This window comes from Eleginops maclovinus, chromosome 3 (genome assembly GCF_036324505.1).
Source record: "Eleginops maclovinus isolate JMC-PN-2008 ecotype Puerto Natales chromosome 3, JC_Emac_rtc_rv5, whole genome shotgun sequence".
Classification (NCBI taxonomy): domain Eukaryota; kingdom Metazoa; phylum Chordata; class Actinopteri; order Perciformes; family Eleginopidae; genus Eleginops; species Eleginops maclovinus.
In genome coordinates this window covers 24139963-24163508 of record NC_086351.1, presented here as the reverse complement: position 1 = coordinate 24163508, position 23546 = coordinate 24139963, and the positions used below count along the sequence as shown (strand labels likewise).

General features: G+C 42.5%; 1 protein-coding gene across 1 annotated transcript in view; it reads right to left on the bottom strand.

Moving 5' to 3' along the window:
• Positions 1 to 1793: 1793 nt before the first annotated feature.
• taf2 (TAF2 RNA polymerase II, TATA box binding protein (TBP)-associated factor) overlaps positions 1794 to 23546 on the bottom strand; it is a 35466-nt gene continuing 13713 nt past the window's right edge. Inside the window, 15 exon segments of the mRNA XM_063879897.1 lie at positions 1794 to 2895; positions 3395 to 3497; positions 3628 to 3792; positions 5153 to 5221; positions 5223 to 5383; positions 7996 to 8105; positions 8931 to 9000; positions 9484 to 9623; positions 15322 to 15515; positions 15968 to 16078; positions 16620 to 16760; positions 19853 to 19978; positions 20410 to 20536; positions 20985 to 21050; positions 21640 to 21749. Coding sequence (XP_063735967.1) covers positions 2597 to 2895; positions 3395 to 3497; positions 3628 to 3792; positions 5153 to 5221; positions 5223 to 5383; positions 7996 to 8105; positions 8931 to 9000; positions 9484 to 9623; positions 15322 to 15515; positions 15968 to 16078; positions 16620 to 16760; positions 19853 to 19978; positions 20410 to 20536; positions 20985 to 21050; positions 21640 to 21749 — 1992 coding nt within the window. The 3' untranslated portion in view covers positions 1794 to 2596.

Below are 23546 nucleotides of genomic sequence, written 5' to 3'. Positions count from 1 at the left end.
ATACCTTGAATATTCCAGGATAACAGTACAATGGTCAAATAAAAAATGAATCAAAATTTAGTTAGAAGTGATAAATGAATTTGTTTTACCCAGACTTAGAACAAACCTGCATCAGGGGCAGTCGGGATGCAGCCAGCCTCAGGTACATTATGGCTCTGTCCAACATGTAACTCTTTTTGGCAGGTCAAAAAGCTTTTCAATCATGTTTAATACGGCTGTAGATGCTAACCCGTGGTCCCACAGGAGACACGAATAACAAAGGATCAGGCTGAGGCAGTGGCATTCTCTACCTGTTAGACGTCTGATACTCCTTAGTTGGAAGAAGGCTGCACCACCGCCCCAAAAGCGCTGGGTAGAGGAAGTAATGTCTCATCTTAAACCTGAGCAGCTAAAGCACACTGCCAGGGGTTATATCCAGAAGCATTATAAGGTCTGGCAACAATTTCTGTCCTATTTTTGGTTTGAGTTTTCTGCCATTAACACAACGTAAATTCAATAAAAATATTTGAAAAACAATAAAAGTAATAAATTAAGTCTACAGGGAAGTCTATTTATCTGCAGAATATCAAACATCTAAGGTGTGTTTTGTAAATGAGTGATCACCAAAATAAGAAATCCTCTCTGCTGGAAGTTACTGAGTGAGATCTGTGGGTTTAATCTGGCTGTCTGCAACTAATAGTTCATAAACAGCATTTTAGATCACACACACTGTTTGATTCAGGACCTAAAGCCCCGTCCCCGGCTGAATTACTGTTTATAGAGAGTCCCAGGGGGGGGGGGGGGGCAAATATTCTACTGTGGTGTGTATTAGTTAGCCACCTTTCTGTGTGTTCTGGTTGATTAAGGTTAAACTGATCCTGCTGTTGCTTTTAAATAAACAAAGAAAAGGGTTTGAAGAGGTTAAGGGACGACTAGCAACACACAGTGGCGATTCTAGAGTCTGTCGGGGCCCTAGGCAGAAATTCACTGGGGTGGATCATTGGACACCTTTGATGTGTGGCTCTATTACAGTGAGAGCCCACCTGATCGTCTCACTCCGATCAGGGGGGACCCCCTCAGGGAGGTCTCTTACTGTCATTGCAAACATTGTGCATGGCCCCACTATTGTAGATGAACTGAATTTGATTTAGGATAAAGGCAATGTATGATGTCTGTTTAAATGTATTTTTTGTATCATTTGGTGTTCTGAACTTTGCATCAATTCAAAAAACAAAAATGTTGCTCATTGACACTGCTGTCGGCCCTCAGAGGGCCCCCTTCTGGTCTGGGGCAAGCAGTTGCCTGCCTTGCCTGTTGGCAAGCGGCGCCCCAACAGGGAGTTGAACGCTTGTTACAATTCACATTATTTGGCAGCAGCATTATTGGTCTGTTAAATGATGATCCCCAGCTCCAGTGGTCAGCATGTTGGTATGTCTTTGGGCAAGATACTAACAGACTCCTAATTGCTCCTGATGGCCAGCGATGAGTGAGAGTGTGTGAGTCTCATGATGGCAGCCCTGCCTCTGTATGAATGTGTGTGAATGCTGACTTGTAAATGTGCTTTGACTAAATGCATTTTGCCTTGGTCAAAAATATTTTTTTAAATCCTTTAATTAATTTTAAAATAATAAAATCAACTAAGCTTACACATCATCCATTTTTAGTAAAGCTTTACATTCTGATTTGACTTGTAATCTCTAGTTTGTTTTCATGTCTGTTTGTGTGTGAAACCAAGTCTCACAGCCTTCAGTAGATTATTGTGTTTACAATGACTTCTGAAAGTGACTTTTAACAAATCTCAGGAGTCTTTAGACCATGTTAAGTCTCTTTCTTTTATTGTTTTTTTAGGCAAGTCTGATTCAATAACAATCCAAATGTTCTAAACATTGAAATCTTCTCAGTGTTCCACTAAATCAAAGCTAAGAAACAGAGCTAGAGTAAATGTACTCATACATGGAATCAAGTTCAAACATTCCTGATTACAAAAGTGTCTTTCATTATCAATGATGACAGCTGGGAAACCAAACATATTTGAAAAAACACACTATGAAACTCGAGTTTCAGTAAAAAAAAAAGGACAGGAGACGTTCAGGGCAAACAGGTGTCACTCAGACGCTGTACTCCACACCCTCGAAATGATCCTCCCCTCAAGAGCCTCGCTGAACGCCGGGGCCGAGCTGTGGGATGAGGCACACCAGAGTGGTCTCTCTGTGGGATGGGAGGGGGGTTGTTGCCTGTTTGTGGAGAGAGGTGTATGTGGTTGCATGCCTCAGACCGATTGGAAGCGGTGTCAAAAGTCCACAAACCCCTGCAGGGTGTGTGTGTGTGTGTGTGTGTGTGTGTGTGTGTGTGTGTGTGTGTGTGTGTGTGTGTGTGTGTGTGTGTGTGTGTGTGTGTGTGTGTGTGTGTGTGTGTGTGTGTGTGTGTGTGTGGCTTTGGAGGTTTTTCCTCTCTCAAACAGACTGCTGAGAGATTCTGTGGTGCCACTGATTTGAGGACTACATCATCCTCTCCTTCTATGCATTGTCCTAAAGAGTCTTCCTGTGCAGTAACACCACGGAGTATTGAACAAATTCTAACAAACTGCGCATGTTGTCTCAGATGTGTGCAGTTGCCCTCAGTCGGAGAGCGAGGGCGAGCGCAGCGACCTGCCGCTGGCCGGGCTGTTGCTGTAGGCGTGGCCCCCGTCCCTCTCCCTGTCCTTCTCCTTGTCCTTGCTGTCGTGTTTGTGCTTGTGCTTGTGTTTGTGTTTGTGCTTCTTTTTCTTCTTCTTGTGCTCATGGTGGTGGTGGTGATGGTGGTGGCCGTGCTCCCCGCCGTGTTTGGAGGACAAAGAGATGGTCTCCTTGGAGAAGGAGGGCACGGGCGTGGCAGGCATGGAGAGCATGGACTGCTCCACTGACGGAGGCTCTTTCCCTAAAGACAGGAGGAGAGGTGTGTGTCAACGGTGGATGGGAAATTCATTTGCTTTTGAGAATGTGTGTGTATGTGTGTATGTGTGTGTGTGTGTGTGTGTGTGTGTGTGTGTGTGTGTGTGTGTGTGTGTGTGTGTGTGTGTGTGTGTGTCAGAATCAGAATACCTTTATTCATCCCACAGAGGGGAAATTTGCATTTGTTAATATTCCTAAACATTTAAATTGTAACTGTGCTGTTACATATCTTTGCCGGACTTTTTAATCTCAATGAGATCTTCTCCTGGTTAAATTAAATAAAATAAAATAAAAATTACCTAAGCAGCATACATAAAAAAAAGGAAAATATTACACATTTTACAAAATACCCAAAATACACATCCTGTAACAGTTCTGAGATATAGTATGTGTGTGTGTGTGTGTGTGTGTGTGTGTGTGTGTGTGTGTGTGTGTGTGTGTGTGTGTGTGTGTGTGTGTGTGTGTGTGTGTGCGCGCACACTCACCTGGTGTAGAGGGTCTCTCTAACAGGTTGAGATGATGGTGAATGAAGGCCTGACTGTCATGAACCGTCTCCATATCAATATCCTCATCTTCCATGGTGTTGAACTACAACAAGCAGACTGAATGTTAGCAACAGAACTTCTGAACTAATGACCTGAATAAAGCAGAGAGAGAAGAAATACTTGACAAGAGTTTACAAAGTATAGACTCAGGCATCATGGCAGAGCGATGTTACCCTGATCTTGAAGCGTCCCCCCCTCGCGTCATCCTCCTGCTGCTGCAGGATCTGTCCTGGCTCTGGAGGCGAGCCCAACGGGGTCTCAGCCTTCCTCTTCAGGCCCTGGGGGGGCTGGCCCACCCCACACACCCCTAATGAAATGGGGTCAGGCTCTTCATCCACCTGGCAGACACAAACAGACTTCAATAGAGTGGAGCAGCAAAGAGACCTAACATTAGTCAGCATTTTACCACTCATGGTTCCCTCTTCTTGAAGTCAAGTGTTTTTTTTAATTGGTGCCTAAAATAAAATCTGTGGTAAAACAACTTTACGAGATCTTGTTCTGCAACATTAAATGTGTCAGTAAATACCCCATGGCTGAAGTGACTAAATGGCACTCCTTAATGTCATCGAGCTGAACATTAGCCACCTTTAGCTTAGCAGTGGCTGAACATTAGCCACCTTTAGCTTAGCGGTGGCTGAACATTAGCCCCCTTTAGCTTAGCGGTGGCTGAACATTAGTCGCCTTTAGCTTAGCGGTGGCTGAACATTAGCCCCCTTTAGCTTAGCGGTGGCTGAACATTAGTCGCCTTTAGCTTAGCGGTGGCTGAACATTAGCCCCCTTTAGCTTAGCGGTGGCTGAACATTAGTCGCCTTTAGCTTAGCGGTGGCTGAACATTAGTCGCCTTTAGCTTAGCGGTGGCTGAACATTAGCCCCCTTTAGCTTAGCGGTGGCTGAACATTAGCCCCCTTTAGCTTAGCGGTGGCTGAACATTAGCCGCTTTTAGCTTAGTTGTGGTTGAACATTAGCCCCCTTTAGCTTAGCGGTGGCTGAACATTAGCCGCCTTTAGCTTAGTGGTGCTGATGCACAGCCATGTGAGGATGATGGAGTTCCTTTATATCCTAAGTTTTTAACTTCATTCACCTGCATCAGAAATAATAGAGTGGTGTTAGTATGTGAATCTGAATAAAATTGTAAAAAAAACACCCATGCCTAAGATCCTGTTTTCTGCAATATACCAAAAAGCAATGGAATAATCCCATTGCTTTTTGTCAACATATATCGAAATCTAACTTTTGACAACACAATACAATCCATTTATATGAAACCACTAAGCAGAATAATGAACGGATAATGCCTCCATGTCAGATTTGTGGTGCTAACTCTCTCGCCGTCAGAAGTGCTCTTCACTGGGATTCTGGGTAGGCCCTACAACGGTGACGCAATGGGAATGCTGTACAGCCAAATACTGTTGGCAGCACTATAGTAACCATAATTACATAGATTCAACCTAAGTGAACAGATTTATTAAGGGCTTTGCTAACTATCTGAGTGCCACCTAAAATGCTTTATGCTGCATTAGTAAATCAAACTGGAGGGAGGTAAAGACCACCATGCAGTTGCAGATTACATCACCATTAGCTGCATGATGTCTTTAACTAGTAATATAAATTTGTCCTGTCAAGAAATGTAAAATTGAGTTCAGTCAGTATTTCATAAAGTGCATTTTCCATAACACCGAACTAGATGAGCCCACTCACAGCTGTGTAGCTCATGCCAACACCATGGATGCCTATACTGGCCGCGGTGTCCATCACAGGGGCCCCCCCCGAGCTCAGGCTTGATGTTGGGGTTCAGTACGGCTTTTTTCTCCTTCAGGTTGAGCACGAGGCCTAGCTCGGGCAGGGGCAGGCAGGAGGGGCGGGTCAGACCAAACAGCGTGTAGTAGAGGTTCACTGCATCACACCGCAGCCGCCAGTCATGGGACGTACCTGAGGAGGGGGGGAGAGACAGACAACAAAACACAAAGGTTTTATCTTTTGACATCTTTTAAACTCACATTCTTATTAAAGCTTTCAACTTATGATGACACCACTCTGTTTTCACTTGACATCCATGTTTTTCTTACTAGCGATTTTTGTATTACTGCTGCTATTGTTGAAACGCTCTATATTTTATTGGACGGGTTGGGGTTGGGTTGCCGCCTGAACGGCCTGTTTTGAAAAGTGCTGTATAAATAAAGTTATTTCTATTATTATATCAAATAAAGATAGAAACATGCAGTAAATACTTGATGTGGCCAGGGAAAGAGAAGTTTGGGGCTCTCTGCTGGAGCTGTTACCTCCGCGACCCTGACGGATAAGCGGGAAAAGATGGATGGATGGATGGATGGATCTAACACAAAATATTGCTGAATCTGACAATCCTAAAGCCAGGCTCCTATAATGGGAGATGGGGGGGGGGCGGCACTGTGGCTTCAGAAGAGGTTAAAAGGAGTTTGTGTTCTTACAGCACTGACCTTCAGCTGCTGAAACATTATCCTGTGTGTGTGTGTGTGTTTAACATGTGGGGGGCTGTGGGTTTTGCGGGAGCGAGGAATAAAACAACCAACATAACATAGTATTTAAGGTAACCACTCTGTGTGCTGCCAGGGTAAACACATAGTGACCACTCAGGCTCTCCAACAGCCACACACCGACTGACCGGCAAACAAGAGTTCACTGGAAATAATTACCACGGTGTTTTCATTCATCCCTCACGCTTGTAAGGCAAATAACACGCTGCAACACGAGCTCAATGGGTTTCATAAATATGGGATTGCTAACAGATAACTGTATTTGGGTTTTGAAACGGTGTGTATTTGGATTGGCAGACAGAAGCGTTATGGCCTGACTGAAACACACTAGGACCCCCTGGAAGAGAAATAATGAAACCTGAGGACACAATAGGGGGCAGAGCCGTGTGCGTACATGGTGGGGGCACCGCAACAAGCAGACCCTAACATTGTTCACTTCAGTGCTGGAAACTACTCGATATTAATGGAACAAAGACAGGAAGGGAAACATTTCATATGAAACACACACCCCTCAGTAGTTGCTAGTGCTGCTGTTTGTCGGGTTTTGGAGTCTGAATGAGTTTACTGTAGAGAAGCTACATCCATGCATCGAGTGCAAAACCTGCTCGAGGTTTTATACTCCATTTTGAAGGATTCAAAAGTTCAACCTGCCTGCTTTTTTAAGATGTAGGTAAACAACAGTTCGCTGCGGTACTGCCACCTTTTGGACTGTAGGGTGGAGCAGTATATTGGCAGATACACAAGATAATAACAAAATAAATAACACAACTAATTTCTCGTATTTATAGAGTGGAGCATGAGTCTTAGCACCCTGAAATGAGTCAGAATGTGACCACATCCGGTTCCCTTGTCACAAAGTTAACTGTTTTCGTGTTTTGGTTGGATGCCTGAAACAAGGTTATCCAAGCTGAAGAGATTTTTATTCTCCAACATTAAATACTCAATGTCAGTTCCTTTCTTATAGGGTGTTGAGATACATTTATTTAATTGAAAGACTTGTAAGTATCATAAACGTGGTTGCCAAAAACCTTATTTTCTGCAAAATTCAGAGTTCAATGGAAATATCCCATTGGCTGTGTATGTCCAAAGGGGGGTCTGCCTTTTCTAGGGAGGATTTATTCCTATGACCTATTCTCAGAGAGCTACTGACCATATCTTCTAGAGCCCAACGTATATTTCAGTAATAAAGTAGACTGTGCTTCCTAGCAATGTTTAAGAGAATGTGCTTTACATGACAACTTAATCAGGAAGGGGTGATTTTTCATTGGTTCAGACAGCAGCAGTAGGTTCTGAAATATCTCCGGAGTTGTATGAAGTGAAATCATTAGTAAACTGGTAAAGTGAGAAACAGTAAGGAACACAAAGAAATAGTGTATTTTAAGGTCACCTAAACACGGCCTCCTCTACAGGGAGGAAGTGTTCTAGCTCAAATGCAATTACTGGAAATATGTGACAGAAGAAACCAATGAACATATGTGGCGAATAAAATGTTATACTTGGTGCTGTTGCATGGTGCTTTTAGTAATGCGAGAGCAGCTCTTACAAGTAAAAGGGAACATGCATGAATTCAACTCTCAACAGTGCAGTGACTCAAATCTATTGAGCATTGTTGCAAGTAAAACAATATCCTCATACCTAATCACCTCTTTACTTAAATCATTTGAGTATGTCACATCGGAAAGACTCTTCTGGCAGGAAAAACACATAAACTGCCATGTCGTGCTAGGGTCACAAAACTTGTGTTTTAACAGACTCAATGACAAGATGTGATACAGATTTTATATCCTATCGTCCTGCTACATATTGGTATTGAGTGTAAGTGTGTGTGTGTGTGTGTGTGTGTGTGTGTGTGTGTGTGTGTGTGTGTGTGTGTGTGTGTGTGTGTGTGTGTGTGTGTGTGTGTCTGTGTGTGTGTGTGTGTGTGTGTGTGTGTGTGTGTGTGTGTGTGTGTGTGTGTCTGTGTGTGTGTCTGTGTGTCTGTGTGTGTGTGTGTGTGTCTGTGTCTGTGTGTGTCTGTGTGTGTCACACCTGAGTTCATAAGTTTCCAGAGCTGGTCGACCAGCGCTTCGTTACACAGAGCAGAGTCCGTTGACTTGGTGAACGGTGGATTCTTGCAGAGCATCCCCAGGATCTTATGTCTGATTGGACATACACAAAACAGGAAGATAAACTTTCATGTAGTTGTTCTGCAGGCTCTCCAGTCATTTAGCAGGAGATACATCCTTTCTTTAACAGTACGGGAGGCTGGTCATGCATGGTTACTTATGCGGTTGGTAGAATAAACTACAGGCGGGTAAATGTGAGACATGTGTCTGCTTCAGAAAGTGGTTGCATATCTTTGTAACGACAGCAGCAGAGCCTTTCCTTTTCCCTTTATTAAAGGATAGGTTTGCATGTTTCCATGCCAATCTTTAAACATTCCTGACACCCATATGGACATTGGAAGGGTTTTTGGTTGTGAAGACATTCCTTCCTAAAGCGATTTCAGCCCTGCTCTATGTTCTGACATGAAGCTTCAGAGGTTTGAGAGAAATCTACAGGTAATCTTTAAAGATTATGAGTATAAGGTTGTCTCTCTGTGCTTCCATCAACGCTGGGCCGCAACAGAAGGGGCGTAACACAAAGTGGAATTTCCCTCTCTGTGTCCACACTTGCTTTGTCTTACTCAGACTGCATAAGCCTCATATCATGTCAGCTGATATTTACAATAAATCACTTCAGGAAGAGATCTTGTCTAATATGGACAGGAGGAGTTATTACAGAAGCAAACACTGTTTCAATGTTCATTTGGGTATGAAAATATTGTATGGTATGGGTTTGGCAAAATGTGAACCTATCATCAAGGGCCTCTGAAGGTGACTGTTTTTATTCTATAAAAATGTTTATTGTATTTAATAATGACAAAAAAACATTGAGGCAAGGATAATGTTCTCAAAGCGCAAATTGTGTGTGTAAAAATGTACCTGACGTAATGAGCCGGCTCACTCTGCACCATGTTGAGCAGCCACTGCAGCTCTGCTGAGCTCCTCTCCACTGCAGGACAGAAAAACAAACTGAGGCTGAACCCATGGACATGTTGCAATAAAATAACTCATAAGATCCTGAAAATGTGTCAGATAAAATATTTGACAAAGACATTCAAACATCATGCCTCATTATATACAAGACATGATGTTTGAAGACATGATATTTGACATATTATATGCTTGATGGCATCTAAGTTGGGGATTCGTGTCAACAAACAAACATCCATCCATCAGTGCTGCATACATTAGAACACAATTTAGTTTTTCTAAGTATAACACGTGTGTCAATCCTATTTCTCAGCTAAAATCGGATTAATCGTGTATTGAACAGAATCTGGATGATTCACAGTAAAATCAGGTAGTATTTGTGTCATACAGATCCTATAAATAAACAGACAGACAGATCTATATATATATAAACGCTGATCTCCAGAGACCTGTGAACTAGACCAACAACAAAGCAAAAGAAGTACGTATAATAAAGTCCAACCTCTAGTGTAGTCCACCAGAGCCTCCAGAGCTGCGACGCGAACGTCCACAAAGTGTCCATACTCGGCGTAGGACTTGAAGAGCGACGCGTCACTTGGAATGTGTCCATTCTTCTGAAGCTCTCGGATCGCATTCAGACAGCTGAATAGGGGGGGGGGTGAGATGAAACATGAGGGGTATTCCAGTTGTGTGAGAAATTACTGCTAAAAGATAACTAATAGAAGGAAATACGCCTTTTTTTCTCCAAAACATTACACAGTTTGTTGTTGCTTTTTTATATTATATTTAATATTACATATTAAAAACATACTATTATATTATGGTATTTTTATATATTTTATTTTATTTTATGCATTTCACATTACTCAGCCTCCCCGGGAAAGTTTACTCTAAGGTGCTGGAAAGGAGGGTCCGGCCGATTGTCGAACCTCAGATTGAAGAGGAACAATGCGGTTTTCGTCCTGGTCGTGGAACGACGGACCAGCTTTTTACTCTAGCAAGGATCCTGGAGGGGGCCTGGGAGTACGCTCATCCGGTCTACATGTGCTTTGTGGATTTGGAGAAGGCGTATGACCGGGTTCCCAGGGAGATACTGTGGGAGGTGCTGCGGGAGTATGGGGTGACTCAGGGCCATCCAATCTCTGTACTCCCAAACCGAGAGCTCTGTCCGGGTCCTCGGTAGCACGTCGGACCGATTTCCGGTGAGGGTTGGCCTCCGCCAGGGCTGCGCTTTGTTACTAATCCTGTTTGTAATATTCATGGACAGGATTTCGATGCGTAGTCGTGGGGAAGGGGGTCTGCAGTTCAGTGGGCTAAGGATTGCACCACTGCTTTTTGCAGATGATGTGGTCCTAATGGCTTCATCGGTCTGTGACCTTCAGCACTCACTGGATCGGTTCGCGGCCGAGTGTGAAGCAGCTTGGATGAGGATCAGCACCTCCAAATCTGAGGCCATGGTTCTCAGCAGGAAACCGATGGACTGTCCACTCCAGGTAGGGAATGAGGCCTTACCCCAAGTGAAGGAGTTCAAGTATCTCGGGGTCTTGTGATCGAGTGAAGGAACAATGGAGCGTGAGATTGGTCGGAGAATCGGAGCAGCGGGAGCGGAACTGCAGTGGCTTTACCGCATCGTTGTGACGAAAAGAGAGCTGAGCCAGAAGGAGAACCTCTCTGTCTACCGGGCCATCTTCGTTCCTATGGTCATGAAGGATGGGTCATGACCAAAAGAACGAGATTGCGGATAAAAGCAGCCGAAATGGGATTTCTCCGCAGGGTGGCTGGCATCTCCCTTAGGGATAAGGTGAGAAGTTCAGTCATCCGGGAGGGACTCGGAGTAGAACCGCTGCTCCTTCGCGTTGAAAGGAGCCAGTTGAGGTGGTTCGGGCACCTAGTGAGGATGCCACCTGGGCGCCTCCCTAGGGAGGTGTTCCAGGCACGTCCAGCTGGGAAGAGACCGAGGGGTAGACCTAGGACCAGGTGGAGGGATTATATCTCTTCACTGGCCTGGGAGCGCCTTGGAATCCCCCAGTCAGAGCTGGTTGATGTGACCAGGGAAAGAGAAGTTTGGGGCTCTCTGCTGGAGCTGTTACCTGCGCTACCCTGACGGAAAAGCGGGAGAAGATGGATGGATGGATGGTATTTTTATGATGAAAATATACACCTATCGAATCTTGTTAATGTTAAATGTTAAACTTTGATATGCTTATGTGGAAAGTTCTTGCTAAGAAAATAAAAAATAAAAATAAAAGCACTTAGCTTAGGCCTTGTAACAGATTCAGAGAACAGAGAAGCACTAACGATGGTATTATTTGCTTTAAGTGAATATATCTGCACTTTCCTTGTTGTTCAGAGTTCGATTCTCTATGTTTATTGCACTTATTGTGAGTCGCTTTGGATAAAAACGTCAGCTAAATGAAATGTAATGTAGAAGTGAGTCTCTCCTTTTTTGTTTTTTTCCACAAATAAACAAGAATGCAGCAATGCACTCTTGCTGCCTTCAGGTGCCTGTCAAAATAACTCAAGCTGAACTGACTGGTCATATACAGTGGTATGCAAAAGTTTGGGCACCCCTTAGGAAAACCACTGCATCAGTTTGTCACTTGCTGAGCTTTTGAAGCAGCAACTTCATTTTAACATATGTTATACCTTATGGTAACAGAAACATCTCAGTAGTGAAATAACTTTTATTGGTCAAACAGAAACATGTTTATGTGCATTCAAACAAAAATAGGCATGTGCATAAATTTGGGCACCCCTAAGAAATAATTCCATTAATATTTAGTATTGCCTCCTTTTGCTGCAATAACGGCCTGTAGACGCCTCCTGTAGCCACAGACAAGTCCCTTAAGCCTGGCAGGTGGTATTTTGGCCCATTCTTCCACACAAAACGTCTCCAGTTCAGTCAGGTTTCTTGGCCTCCGTGCATGGACAGCCTTCTTCAAATAAATCCATACATTTTCAATGATGTTAAGGTCTGGGGACTGGGATGGCCATTCCAGAACATTGTACCTGTGCTTCTGCATGAATTCCTTGGTGGATTTTGATCGGTGCTTAGGATCATTGTCCTGCTGAAAAATCCAACCCCGGCGTAGCTTCAACTTTGTGACTGACTCTAGAACATTCTTGTCAAGAATCTCCTGGTACTGTAAGGAATTCATGTGGCCCTCAACTTTAACAAGTTTTCCAGTACCTGTGCTAGCCACACAGCCCCATAACATGATAGATCCTCCACCAAATTTTACAGTGGGCAACAAGTTCTTTTCATTGAATGCAGTGTGTTTTTTTCGCCATGCATACCTGTTCATGTTATGACCAAATAACTCAATCTTGGTCTCATCTGACCACAGTATTTTGTTCCAAAATGCTTCTGGCTTGTCCAGATGTGCTTTTGCATACCTCATGCGACTCTTCTTGTGATTAACACTCAGGAAAGGCTTTTTGCACATCACCCTTCCAATGAGCTCTTCCTGGTGCAAAGTACGCTGGATTGTGGAACGGTGAACAACTACACCATCAGCAGCCAGATGTTGTTGTAGTTCTCTGGAGGTGGTCTGTGGCTTCTCTGTGACCATTTTCACCATCCTTCGCCTGTGCCTTTCCCCTATTTTTGTCGGCCTACCACATCTTTCCTTCACACGGACTGTTCCTGTGGCCTTCCATTTCACAACTACGCTTCTGACTGTGGAGACAGACAGTTTAAACCTGTCAGATAATTTTTTGTACCCTTCTCCTAATTTATAATGTTGGATTATCTTAGCTTTCAGGTCAGTGGAGAGTTGTTTTGAGGTCCCCATCTTGCCACTCCCTAAGAAAGAACCTAGGCCAGGCACAGCCAGCTATTACCTATGTTAAATAGCCTTTTTCATGATTGGTTCCACCTGTCTTTGTAATTGAAGGTCTAATGAGCTAATCAAAGCAATTTTGTGCAGCAACCTGTCAGCTATAAATCCGTACAGGTGTTGAAATGAATGCTATTTATAAGGGTGCCCAAACTTTTGCACATCCCATTTTTTGCATTTTATTTTATTATAATAAAACTATGTAATGCTACCCTAAGAATTTTGGTCTGGAAAACACTAAAACGTCTACATCTTTGTAGGAAAACAAATGTTGTTGCTGTGATCTTCTATTATAAAGGAAAAGCAAATTGTCATGAAATCTCAGAGGGGTGCCCAAACTTTTGCATACCACTGTAATACGAGTAAGGCTCTAAATATGTGAGATATGTAAATTATTATTTTGAATCCCGGTAGTGTTTGTGGAGTGCTGTCAAATGATTAAAGAATGCACAGTTGAGGCCAAAATGATTAGCCCCCCAGGAAGTATGGAATATTTTCCTAAAATTCTTCCCAATGTTTGCAGCATTGATAAAACTTGATATAACCAAACATTCACCAGTGCTATTTAGTAGCTTTTGGTACATTTTGGAATATAAAATAATTTTTTAGGCTTGCTTTATATCAAATAAAGTAAAAAATGGGGTGTTCAAAAATATTAGCCCCCATGATGGGGTGGTCATTAATATTACCCCCCCATGTGAATTTTTGCTTTCAAAACACACCTAATTAACCAATCAGCTTTCAAACCACACCTGTGCAGTCAAGGGACTTCCTAACAACACCTGAACATTCAATCAGCATAAAAGGACTCCAAGAACAGGGCACTTGAACACATTATTGAGAGGCACTACTTTCACTCACCATGCCAAAGACAAAGGAAATCAGTCTTAAGCTCAGAAAGAACACAGTGGAGGCTCATGATAAGGGGGAAGGCTATACTGCCATTTCCAAGTGCTTCACAGTGTCTAGTACCGCTGTACGTTGTGTCATTGCCAAGTACAAGGAGACAAATTCTGGAAGAAACAAACCTGGGCATGGTCGTAAGCGCAAGATTTCAAGAACTCTAGAGAGGAAAATAGTCAGAGATGTCAGCAAGAAGCCCCGGACATCTGCCAAGATGATTGTTGCTGACCTGGCCTCTTCTGGAGTTGATGTTTCAAGGGACACAGTTGTGAGGGCTCTCCATCGTGGTGGGCTTCAGGGCCATCGTCCCAGAAGAACCCCTTTACTCAAAGAGCGGCACAACAAAGCCAGACTAAAGTAAAGATGAGTTTTGGAAGTCTGTGCTTTGGTCTGATGAGACTAAACTGGAACTGTTTGGGCACATGGATGTTGCTTATGTTTGGCGAAGAAAGGGAAAGGCCTTCAACCCTAACATCGTCGCTGAGTCTTCCAACAAGACAATGACCCAAAGCATACACCGAAATTGGTCCAACAGTTCCTAAAGGATACCAAAACCAAGGTCCTGGAGTGGCCCGCTCAGAGCCCAGACCTCAATCCTATTGAGAATCTGTGGCGGGTGCTCAAAGTGATTGTCCATGCTCGGAAACTACGCAATTTGGATCTGCTGGAATAATTTGCAATGGAAGAATGGGCCAAAATCCCTCAGGAGACCTGTGCCAACCTAGTAAAGAACTATTCTTAGAAGTTGTAGTCAGTTGTGGCTCAGAAAGGGTACACTATTGACTACTAATGGCCAGGGGGCTAATCATTTTGGATGTCTCATTTTTGCCCTTTCTTGTTTCAACTCAGTGTATGAATAAAATATCTTAAATCAAACTTAGTGGACATTTGTCTTTGTTATTTTGGAAACAATACACTATAAACACTTGTTGTTAATGGTCATTTCCATGGAGAAATCCAGAGTTTTGTCTAATTTCATAAGGAGGGCTAAACATTTTGGCCTCAACTATAAGTGTGTTAATCCCAGTAATAATGTGTGATGAATATATAGCTTGGCCTCACTGCACATGGTAAAAACAGCATCATTAGGTCAATCTTGGTGACTTAGTGATTAGTTAGCACTTTAGCATTTTTTTTTTTTTTTTTACATGTTTTAAAGTTTCCAGACTAATCGTGAGTGTGAACACATTTAGCGGTTACACTGACAGCCCTACTTCAAAGGCATGTAAACTTGTTGACTATCACTGTCAACTTTAGACAAATCAATGTTTTTTACCATATATACAATCTTAACAAAGATGAAAAAAACAAGCATTTTCTCTAATTATGGTTGTGATATTCTGTTTTCTGGTCAACAACATGGGTCTTCCACACATTACTGCATGCAGCATTATATTAACGTTGATTTTAGAATCTCTGAGTGACCAGTTATTGTGGCAGAATCCTTGTCAACTACACTTGAGCCTGATTTCTTAAAGAAAAGTTATTGGCTTGTGGCTGGAGAAAAAGTCCCTGTGCAGTGACGTTAATGGGCACACGTCCTGCAGGCTTCAGGAAATCATCAGTGAAACATACAGATACAAATCGTCGCTGCTGACCTGACAGTGATGGTGTTCCTGAAGCTTGGCAGCAGCTTCTCCATGTTCAGGAAGCGTGTGATCTCCTCCAAGATGAGACGCACGTCACCATTCAGATTGTCCACGGTGCGCACCTCGTTGCTGATGCTGATGGCCGGGGTCAGGGAGTTGGTCAGCGCTTCAATCAGCTCAGCGCGGTAGTAGTTATCTGAGAACTGAAGACACGCAAGAGCGGGGGGGGAAACACTGGATTATATTCGACTTTACTGTCATTGCATAGTACTGGGACCACCAAATATATTCAGCATCTAACCACAAGAGAAGCAGTGCAGTGTAATGTAAATGTAGAGGTTAACTATATCAATACCACAGATATTCAAAGTATATGTAGTATGAAGAGTATTAATAATTATAAACACTATGAATATATGAAATATAGACAGCATAATAAAGACACTATAGACAGTAGAATGAATATGTATACACTTTGGACCAGTAGAGACACTTTGAACAAAGGCTATGAATACACTATAGAAGCTGTAACCAGTAAGGACAGTTGTTCAAATAAAATAAGTAAATATGACTCATTTCCAAAGAGTCAGTCAATGGGAGTCCAGGGTTTTGGGGGGGAAACTACAAATGAAACAGTGAGTGTGTGCATCTTTACTTTGTTCTTTCTGTTGTCGTTGTACTTGATCAGGTCCAGGATGAAGTTGAGCACATCTTTGGGACAGAGGTTCTGGACATCTCTGAGTAACGCCATGGCAACAGGCATCGTCTGTGATCGGGAAAAAAAGCAACAGTACAATCATGATAATTTTTGCCACAAAAAAGATGGAGAAACAGTTTTTTATAGCTATATTTTACTGCTGTAAAACTTAGCTGTGCTTTAAAATAGCACATGGCATTGTAAGCAGAGCCTAATACTGGAATTTTGTTCAATGTTTTGTAATTGCACCAAAATAAGTGCACTGAAAAAACTCAAAAGTCGACTTTAAGAACTGTCATTAGGTTAGTTGAAAGAAATAATATTAAGTTGAACCTAATATTTTTTAGTTAAACTTTCTTTCAGTGCTGCTGAAACATCAATGTGTCAGGGCTCTGGTGGACAATACAACAACAAATTAGACACAAAAAACTGAGTTTCTAATTTTATAACATTTATGGCATTTCTGTATTGAAATGATTTGTTATGAACTGCCACGTTCTCCAATTATGATATATCTTTGATGAGTTGAAATCAGCTGGAGCTATGCCTGGAATAGTAGAGTGGCTACACAGTTGCTGGAGCTATAAGCAACATGCATTGTGTGTTTTACCTTTTGCAGGAAGTACGTCTGAAAGTTGATGAAGTTATTGGTCTTGACGATGTTGGGGCAGCTCTTACAGCAGAACATTCTGGTAAACAGGGACTTCATAGCTGGGGGGCCCTGCCACGTGCTCACCATGGCATTGGCTATCTGCAAGGTTTACACGCACACACAAGAGGAAGAGAAGACAGTTCTAGTTCAAAGCATTTGTCTGCTGTCACCACGTTGAAATAACCGCCAACTTAAACATACCGGAGTTCTGCAAAGCATGTGGATCATCAAATGTACACACATGTATATTCTTAACTCTCAGGCGCTGTGGGCAGACAAATAACTCATTTAGGAATGTTTTACTCTTCTAACAATGTCCTTTCTGTCCGTTATGATTGCTGTGGTGGGAACAGTACCCCACAGTGAGGGTTTCCACAGGCATGAAGACCAGCGGCTCCAGTGGTCTTTAGGTTCCAACAGGATATTGGGGAATTTATGTTAATGTGGTAATATAGGACCAAGGGTCACTGACACAGGATGTTGTCATTTGGTAAAGTAAATAAAGGCGGGCGTGCTCACCGGCGTGTTGTTGTATGTGTGTGTGCATGCATTCACGAACACACTGTTTGTGTGAATATTTAACACGTGCATGCATTCTTTGTTTTATGTCCCCCAAAATGTTCACCCCCAGGCTGTTCCTTTTTTCTCCCCACAAATTATATCAATAACAAGCAAGTACACCATCCCACCAATCATAGCGCAGCAAAGTCCATCTGAGGTCAGTCACATTTCACGCTGTGGTCAGTGTGGGTATGTGAATGTGTGTGTCTGAGCTTGTATGTCAGTCAGTGTGTGAAGTATATACCAGAGGCCATTACGATGGAGTCTGTTGGGGGTTCTGTGGTCAATCACAGCACATTAATGAAGGTAGTGAAGCGCCATTTCAACCTCCACGCAGTTTATCAAGTTGCAAAAATATTGGTTCAGGTGGAACCTGAGAGGCGGATGTCCAGTGGGGTTAAAGTTGGAAAAGACTAAATCCAGAGAATAGAGAATTTCCTGCGGTCTCAGAACAGGATTATAGAGCCAACAGAGCAGGGAGGGTTAAACTAGTGGGTGCTGCTAAAATATTTTCATCCAAATAACAAGTGAGGGACTGATGAGGTGGGTGGATGTGGTTAAATCAGTGTCCCCTTTATTGGAAAAGTTGGTGAAAAGAAAAGCAAACTAACAGAGCTTGATGTTTCAGAGTCTTTCTGGAGCTATAAACTGAACTTTGAGTCTCCCTTCTGTCTATATCTCCTCATCCCCTCTCACTCCATACTTTCAAAGTTACAGCTTCTATCTTTTGCTCAGTTTACACAGTAAAATGTTCAGATGGGTGAGCATTATTATGAAAGCCCAGTATCTGTGTTAAATTACCTTGTGACCTATTATGGGTCATCAAGTTCCCAGTACCTCTGTTATTTTGTGACGCTTAGGAGTAAATGTTTGTACACAGTGTGTTTCATGAGGGGCACAAACACTGTCAGGTAGGGCACTCAGGACAGACTTCCTGTTGAAGGGTTTGATAACATCCTCTCCCCACTAGTTTGCTAGAAACAGCACCTAATGTGTTGGACCCTCCAAACAAACATGAAACAGAGTGGGAGTGGGGACAGAGAGCATGCAGGGGCAAGCTATGTATCAGGCTGTAGTCTACAGGTTCATCAGATGGGCCCCCTCTTATGCTGTTTCTCCGAGTTGTCAATGAACCACAAACTCAACACACAGCAAGTCAGTGAAAAATCCTAAACCCTGTCAGTCGTGCTTTACACCCTTCAGAATGGTTGAAGCATGTCCCTTGATGGATCTGCCTGAACACTTTACTCTTTACATCATATGGGAGTAACTAATTTGCAGGTCCGAGTGACAGCTGACTGCTAATAAATAATTACTCCTAATAAATGTGTATGCACCACGGTGGGAATTCACAGCAGCCATGACAGCCATGGCCTTCATTGCCCCTCGGTCTGGCCATGATGCCCCGAAAATAATTGTACGTCACTACGGCCACAATGGCCGTTGTGCCCTGATACTGTTAAAATCTCGAAGTTGCTTTAAAAGTGTCCGAGCGGCCCCGGCCGTGGCGCAACTGGCTGGGGCACCTGCACCGTACGCCTGCGACCCAGGTTCGATTCCCAACCCGTGGTCCTTTCCGGATCCCATCCCGACTCTCTCTCCACTGTCCTATCCAATTAAAGGCAAAAAGCCCCCAAAAAAAATCTTACATTTTTTTTTTTTTTAAAGTGTCAGAGCGGTGGTCTGGGCTCTGAACTGCATTAGTGCTTGTAGTTTGGATTGGTTGCGTGCACCTCACATGTCATCATCGCATTATTCAATCATCATTGTAGCGTCTCGCTATAAGAATACGAGGAGGCCTCGTGTCTCCTTTTGTCCGTGAGTTTATTCACTTCTGAGACAGGTTACTGTCGTCCGGAACCACGCCAAAACAACAAAGAAGAACGTTAATCATCATTCGCACACATATATACCGTTAGCTCTCCCGTAGCATTCCCCGTATCTCTCTCTCTAGGAACCTCCCTTCTCCTCACCCAGTGGCGTTTTTATATGTATAAAACTGGTGGGGCACGAACAACTTAGATCTATAAAGGCTTTTTGTACCTTAATACATGGAGTAAAGAGCGCTATCACAAAGCAAAACTTAACAATAACAACAACCGTGACGTCTCCTCTGCATAACTACACTTTTCGCACACACACTTACAGTCATCAGCTCTGACTTATGAGATGATGTTTCAGTGGGGCTGCAAGCGTTTTGCTCCACTGGTGATTTATTTTTTGCCGCACACATTGAATGAAAAACTACTCTATTCAATGCGCAGTGTAGTAAAAAAGTAATTTGTTTTCCTTGTCATTCATGTGTTTTTATGATCAGAAAGTTAAGTTGTTTATTTGTAAGCTCCAAATCCTAATTTTTCCCTAAATGGCCTTTGTGCCCTGGCATGTGGCCTTTGTGCCCTAAAAAAATGTGTGACACAAAAGGCCAAATGGCTTTACCCATAAAATGATGAAATTCCAAGCCTGGTATGCACGATACAATCTGGATCTTAATTGTTAGGTAAAGGTAGTTATTGTGGAAGGGTCAAGCTTTCATTCAAGAGTTTTCTACCTAGGCGATGCCCAGATGCTGTGTTTTGTCAAAATCACTGCTCAAACTATACTTCACGCACACACTGGCAGACACATACCTTAGCCAAACAGAAGCAGGCCTGCATGCGGACTTTGTAGAAGCACTGGTCTTGCTCCAGGATGTCCGTCAGAGCCAGTCTGGAGGCGGGAGTTGGGAACTTCTCAAGAGCTGAGATGGCCTCCTCCTAAGAAAGAGAAAAGGAACATGCTCCGTCAGTCACAGTGGGCTGAACGTGAGAAGCTGCAACCAACATGCTGTTGGTTTCTAAGGCTAATAAAACAGTGACGAGAGATGAAAGGGACTGATGAGTGCTGATCCAAAATGGAACCTACTTTCAGAAGCTATCACTAACGGAAGCAGCCTTGAGGAATTGCCAATTGCTTTTTGGAATTGTTGACTCTGGTAGAATGGTCTCTTTCACCCCCTTTTAATTAGTCGTGCATGTGAGGGTCTACGTATGTATGCTGTGTTTGAAAATTTCACAAATAAATCATATATTTAAAATCAATATGCCTGGTTAAGCTAATCTAACTTTTAAACTATAACAAAAGAAATAAATAAAAGAAGACAAAGATCTAAGTGCAGGGTGACAGGGTGAACCCGTATGAAACCCACCTGTGCAACGACATCCCTCTCGTAGCGCAGCTGATACTGCCACATAAAGTCAGCCTGCTCAAACTCCACCTTCCTCAGGATGGACATGTCCGGGTCGATCCGGATCCACAGGAGAGGAGAGTCAGCACTGCAGACGTTACAAGAGACAGACACATTGAGGGGGAGTTCAAGGCAAAAGTAAGGAACGTCAACTCACACAGGGAGCTAAAATGAGCTGCTCATCACAGATCCATCTTTAACGAAACATTTCATCCTAAAGAGCTTTCCAAAGCAGTCATATCGATGTGACGGCTTAGAAGTAGACGCACTGTTAGTTCCAGCTAGAAGAGTCAAGCATGTTATGAAAAATGTTTTTCTTAAATGCAAAGAAGCTTGCCTTAAACAACAGAAAAAGACTCAGATGAAAAGAGCTACTGTATAAGCTCAAATCTGGCATAAATCATCTCTTCTCTTTTCTGAGATTAATGTAATATTTGCACGGTCCTTGTTCAAATAAATACATAGAATTTATATATAAATAAAATGATACAATATCCAAAAATAATAAACAAATGGCGACAGCAGTGATGTCTTACTCCATGGCCGATAAATCCATGTCAACTTCCTCTCCATTCATCAGAGGGATCTTCTTTTTCTTGTTTCTGGGAAATAAACAACGAACAGACAGTAAACACAACAAGGCCAATAATTTCCTTTATAAATGATCTTTGTTGTTCACATTTCTGCCTGACTAGAAACAGATACGAGAGGACAAAGGAGAGAAACAAAGATTAGAACAACACAATCAACCTATCAGGAGCCAACAAGAAACAAAGCATGATGAGTGTCACACCTTTTATATTAAATACATGATGAATGATGCATTAGCATTCATATGATTTAAAGTCCTTTAACAGCTTACAATAGAAAAGAGTCATACAGCTCCAGAAAAAAAGAAGAGACCACTCCAAATGTTTCTTAAAGCTTTATCTCTACATGTATGGCAGCCATTCCAGTGTCTGTTGAATTTCAACTGGTCAGTAGTTTATAGAAAAACAATTAATAATAATAATAATAATAATAATTCAACTCAAAGACATACCTATAAATAATAAAACAAGAGAAAATGACCATTTTGAAGTGGTCTCTTATTTTTTTCCACGGCTGTATATGAAACATAACAAATATAACCAGCTCTCAGCATTAATGTGTTGACTTATCCTGAGAGTGTGTGTAGTGCAGTGTGTGTACCGGCGGCTCTTGGAGTGACAGGGGATGTCGTGTTTCAGGCTGTTCTCCTCAATCTGCAGCGTGTGGTTGAAGGATCCGTCCAGCTCCTGCACGGTCACTTTGATAGGGCCCTGCCGGGAAATAAACATGGGATCACTTAATGAAATGCTAAGCCTGTAACGTTACTAGGTTGGTTTATCACTTTTAAGTCATGGAATTTGGTTTTAGAACAGGTCTTCTTAGAAGGGAAAGATCCACTGTGCAAAACTGCTAGGACTGTCTCAGAAGGACAGTCATGTTTGTGCCATACTTGGTACCTGGTGTTTTTCACTGTAAAAGAATAACTAATCCTCTCTTTTAATATCAGTAAATGTTGGCATGTAGACAGTGGTTGCGGTCGAATAGTCAGTATATCTTAGGAAGGTTCCTAGCGGAGTGAAATGACCCGGAAGTCCCTCAGTGGCAGCCATGATAAGAGCTGTTTGAATTCTCTAATGATAGGAAAGGAGCTCTGAAACTTCCTTTACAGCTTACTTTATCTTAGGAAACACTGGACCTTCCTTTACCAAAGGAAAGGAGAAAATGCTGTCCCACAATGCCTTGCAGCCGCAACATTTGACATGACACAACATTCGGCCATTCACGGAAACAGCCGACCGTGACGTAGAAATGCGTTTCATAAAAGTTATGGTGCTTATTAAGCAGTTTAAAACGTATGCAGTAACCTGCTAAAGTGCTTTGTTTGAATGTTCAGCTCTATATTAATCAAAAGGAGAAATATGAACGTTACTTTTTTATTGAAATGATCAAATAAAGTCCACATTTCAGTGTTTGTCACAGGGGGAAAAGCATAACTTTCAATTTCCTTTTTTATTTTCGTACAATTCCAACCTAATGAAGAATATATGTCTGTTGTCCTCATTCATAAAGCATAAACAACACCCTAAGAGAGCACGGTGCAGAGTAGATATGCTTTCAGTAGTCCTGTAGAGAAAACTGTAGTTCCCCCACAGCAGACGCACATTTATAATGTCCGCTGGTGCATCAAGATTACGTGAGATAGTAGAAGTGCAGTCGGATTCTCTTGAACCCCGGTTGTCTTTTCCTAATTCCTTTTGAATTCTCCTATCCACTATTCCTTAACCCCGTGATGTTTCACACAGAGGTCAGGGAATAGAGCATAGGAGAAGACGATAGGAGCTGATTTTTGGACAATTCGACCGTACCCTAGGATCGTTGCCTACTACACTACACTTTTGAGTTTTTTAGAAAATCACAGCTGCTATAAAAGAGAAAAAACAATGTGCTCCTACGAATGGATCGCTATGGACAATGACAATTCATTTATTCCAAACAGTGTACAGTTAGGTCCATATATATTTGTACACTGGAACTGAAACATATTCCAATTATAGTTATATAATAGAAATGGACATAAAGTGCAGACTCTCAGCTTTCATTTGAGGGTATCCACATTCAAATTGGATGAAGGGTTTAGTAGTTTCAGCTCCCTAACATGTGACACCCTCTTTTTAATGGGACCAAAAGTAATTGGACGATTGACTCAAAAGCTGTTTCATAGGCAGGTGTGGGCAATTGCTTCCTTATGTCATTATCAATTAAGCAGATAAAAGTCCTGGAGTTGATTTGAGGTGTGGTGCTTGCATTTGGGAGATTTTGCTGTGAAGACAACATGCGGTCAGAGGAGCTCTCCATGCAGGTGAAACAAGCCATCCGTAAGCTGCGAAAACAGGACAAACCCATCCGAGAAATTGCTACAATGTTAGGAGTGGCAAAATGTACAGTTTGGTACATCTTTAGAAAGTAAGAAACCACTGGTGAACTCAGCAACGCAAAAAGACCTGGACGTCCACGGAAGACAACAGTGGTGAATGATCGCAGAATCGTTTCCATGGTGAAGAGAAACC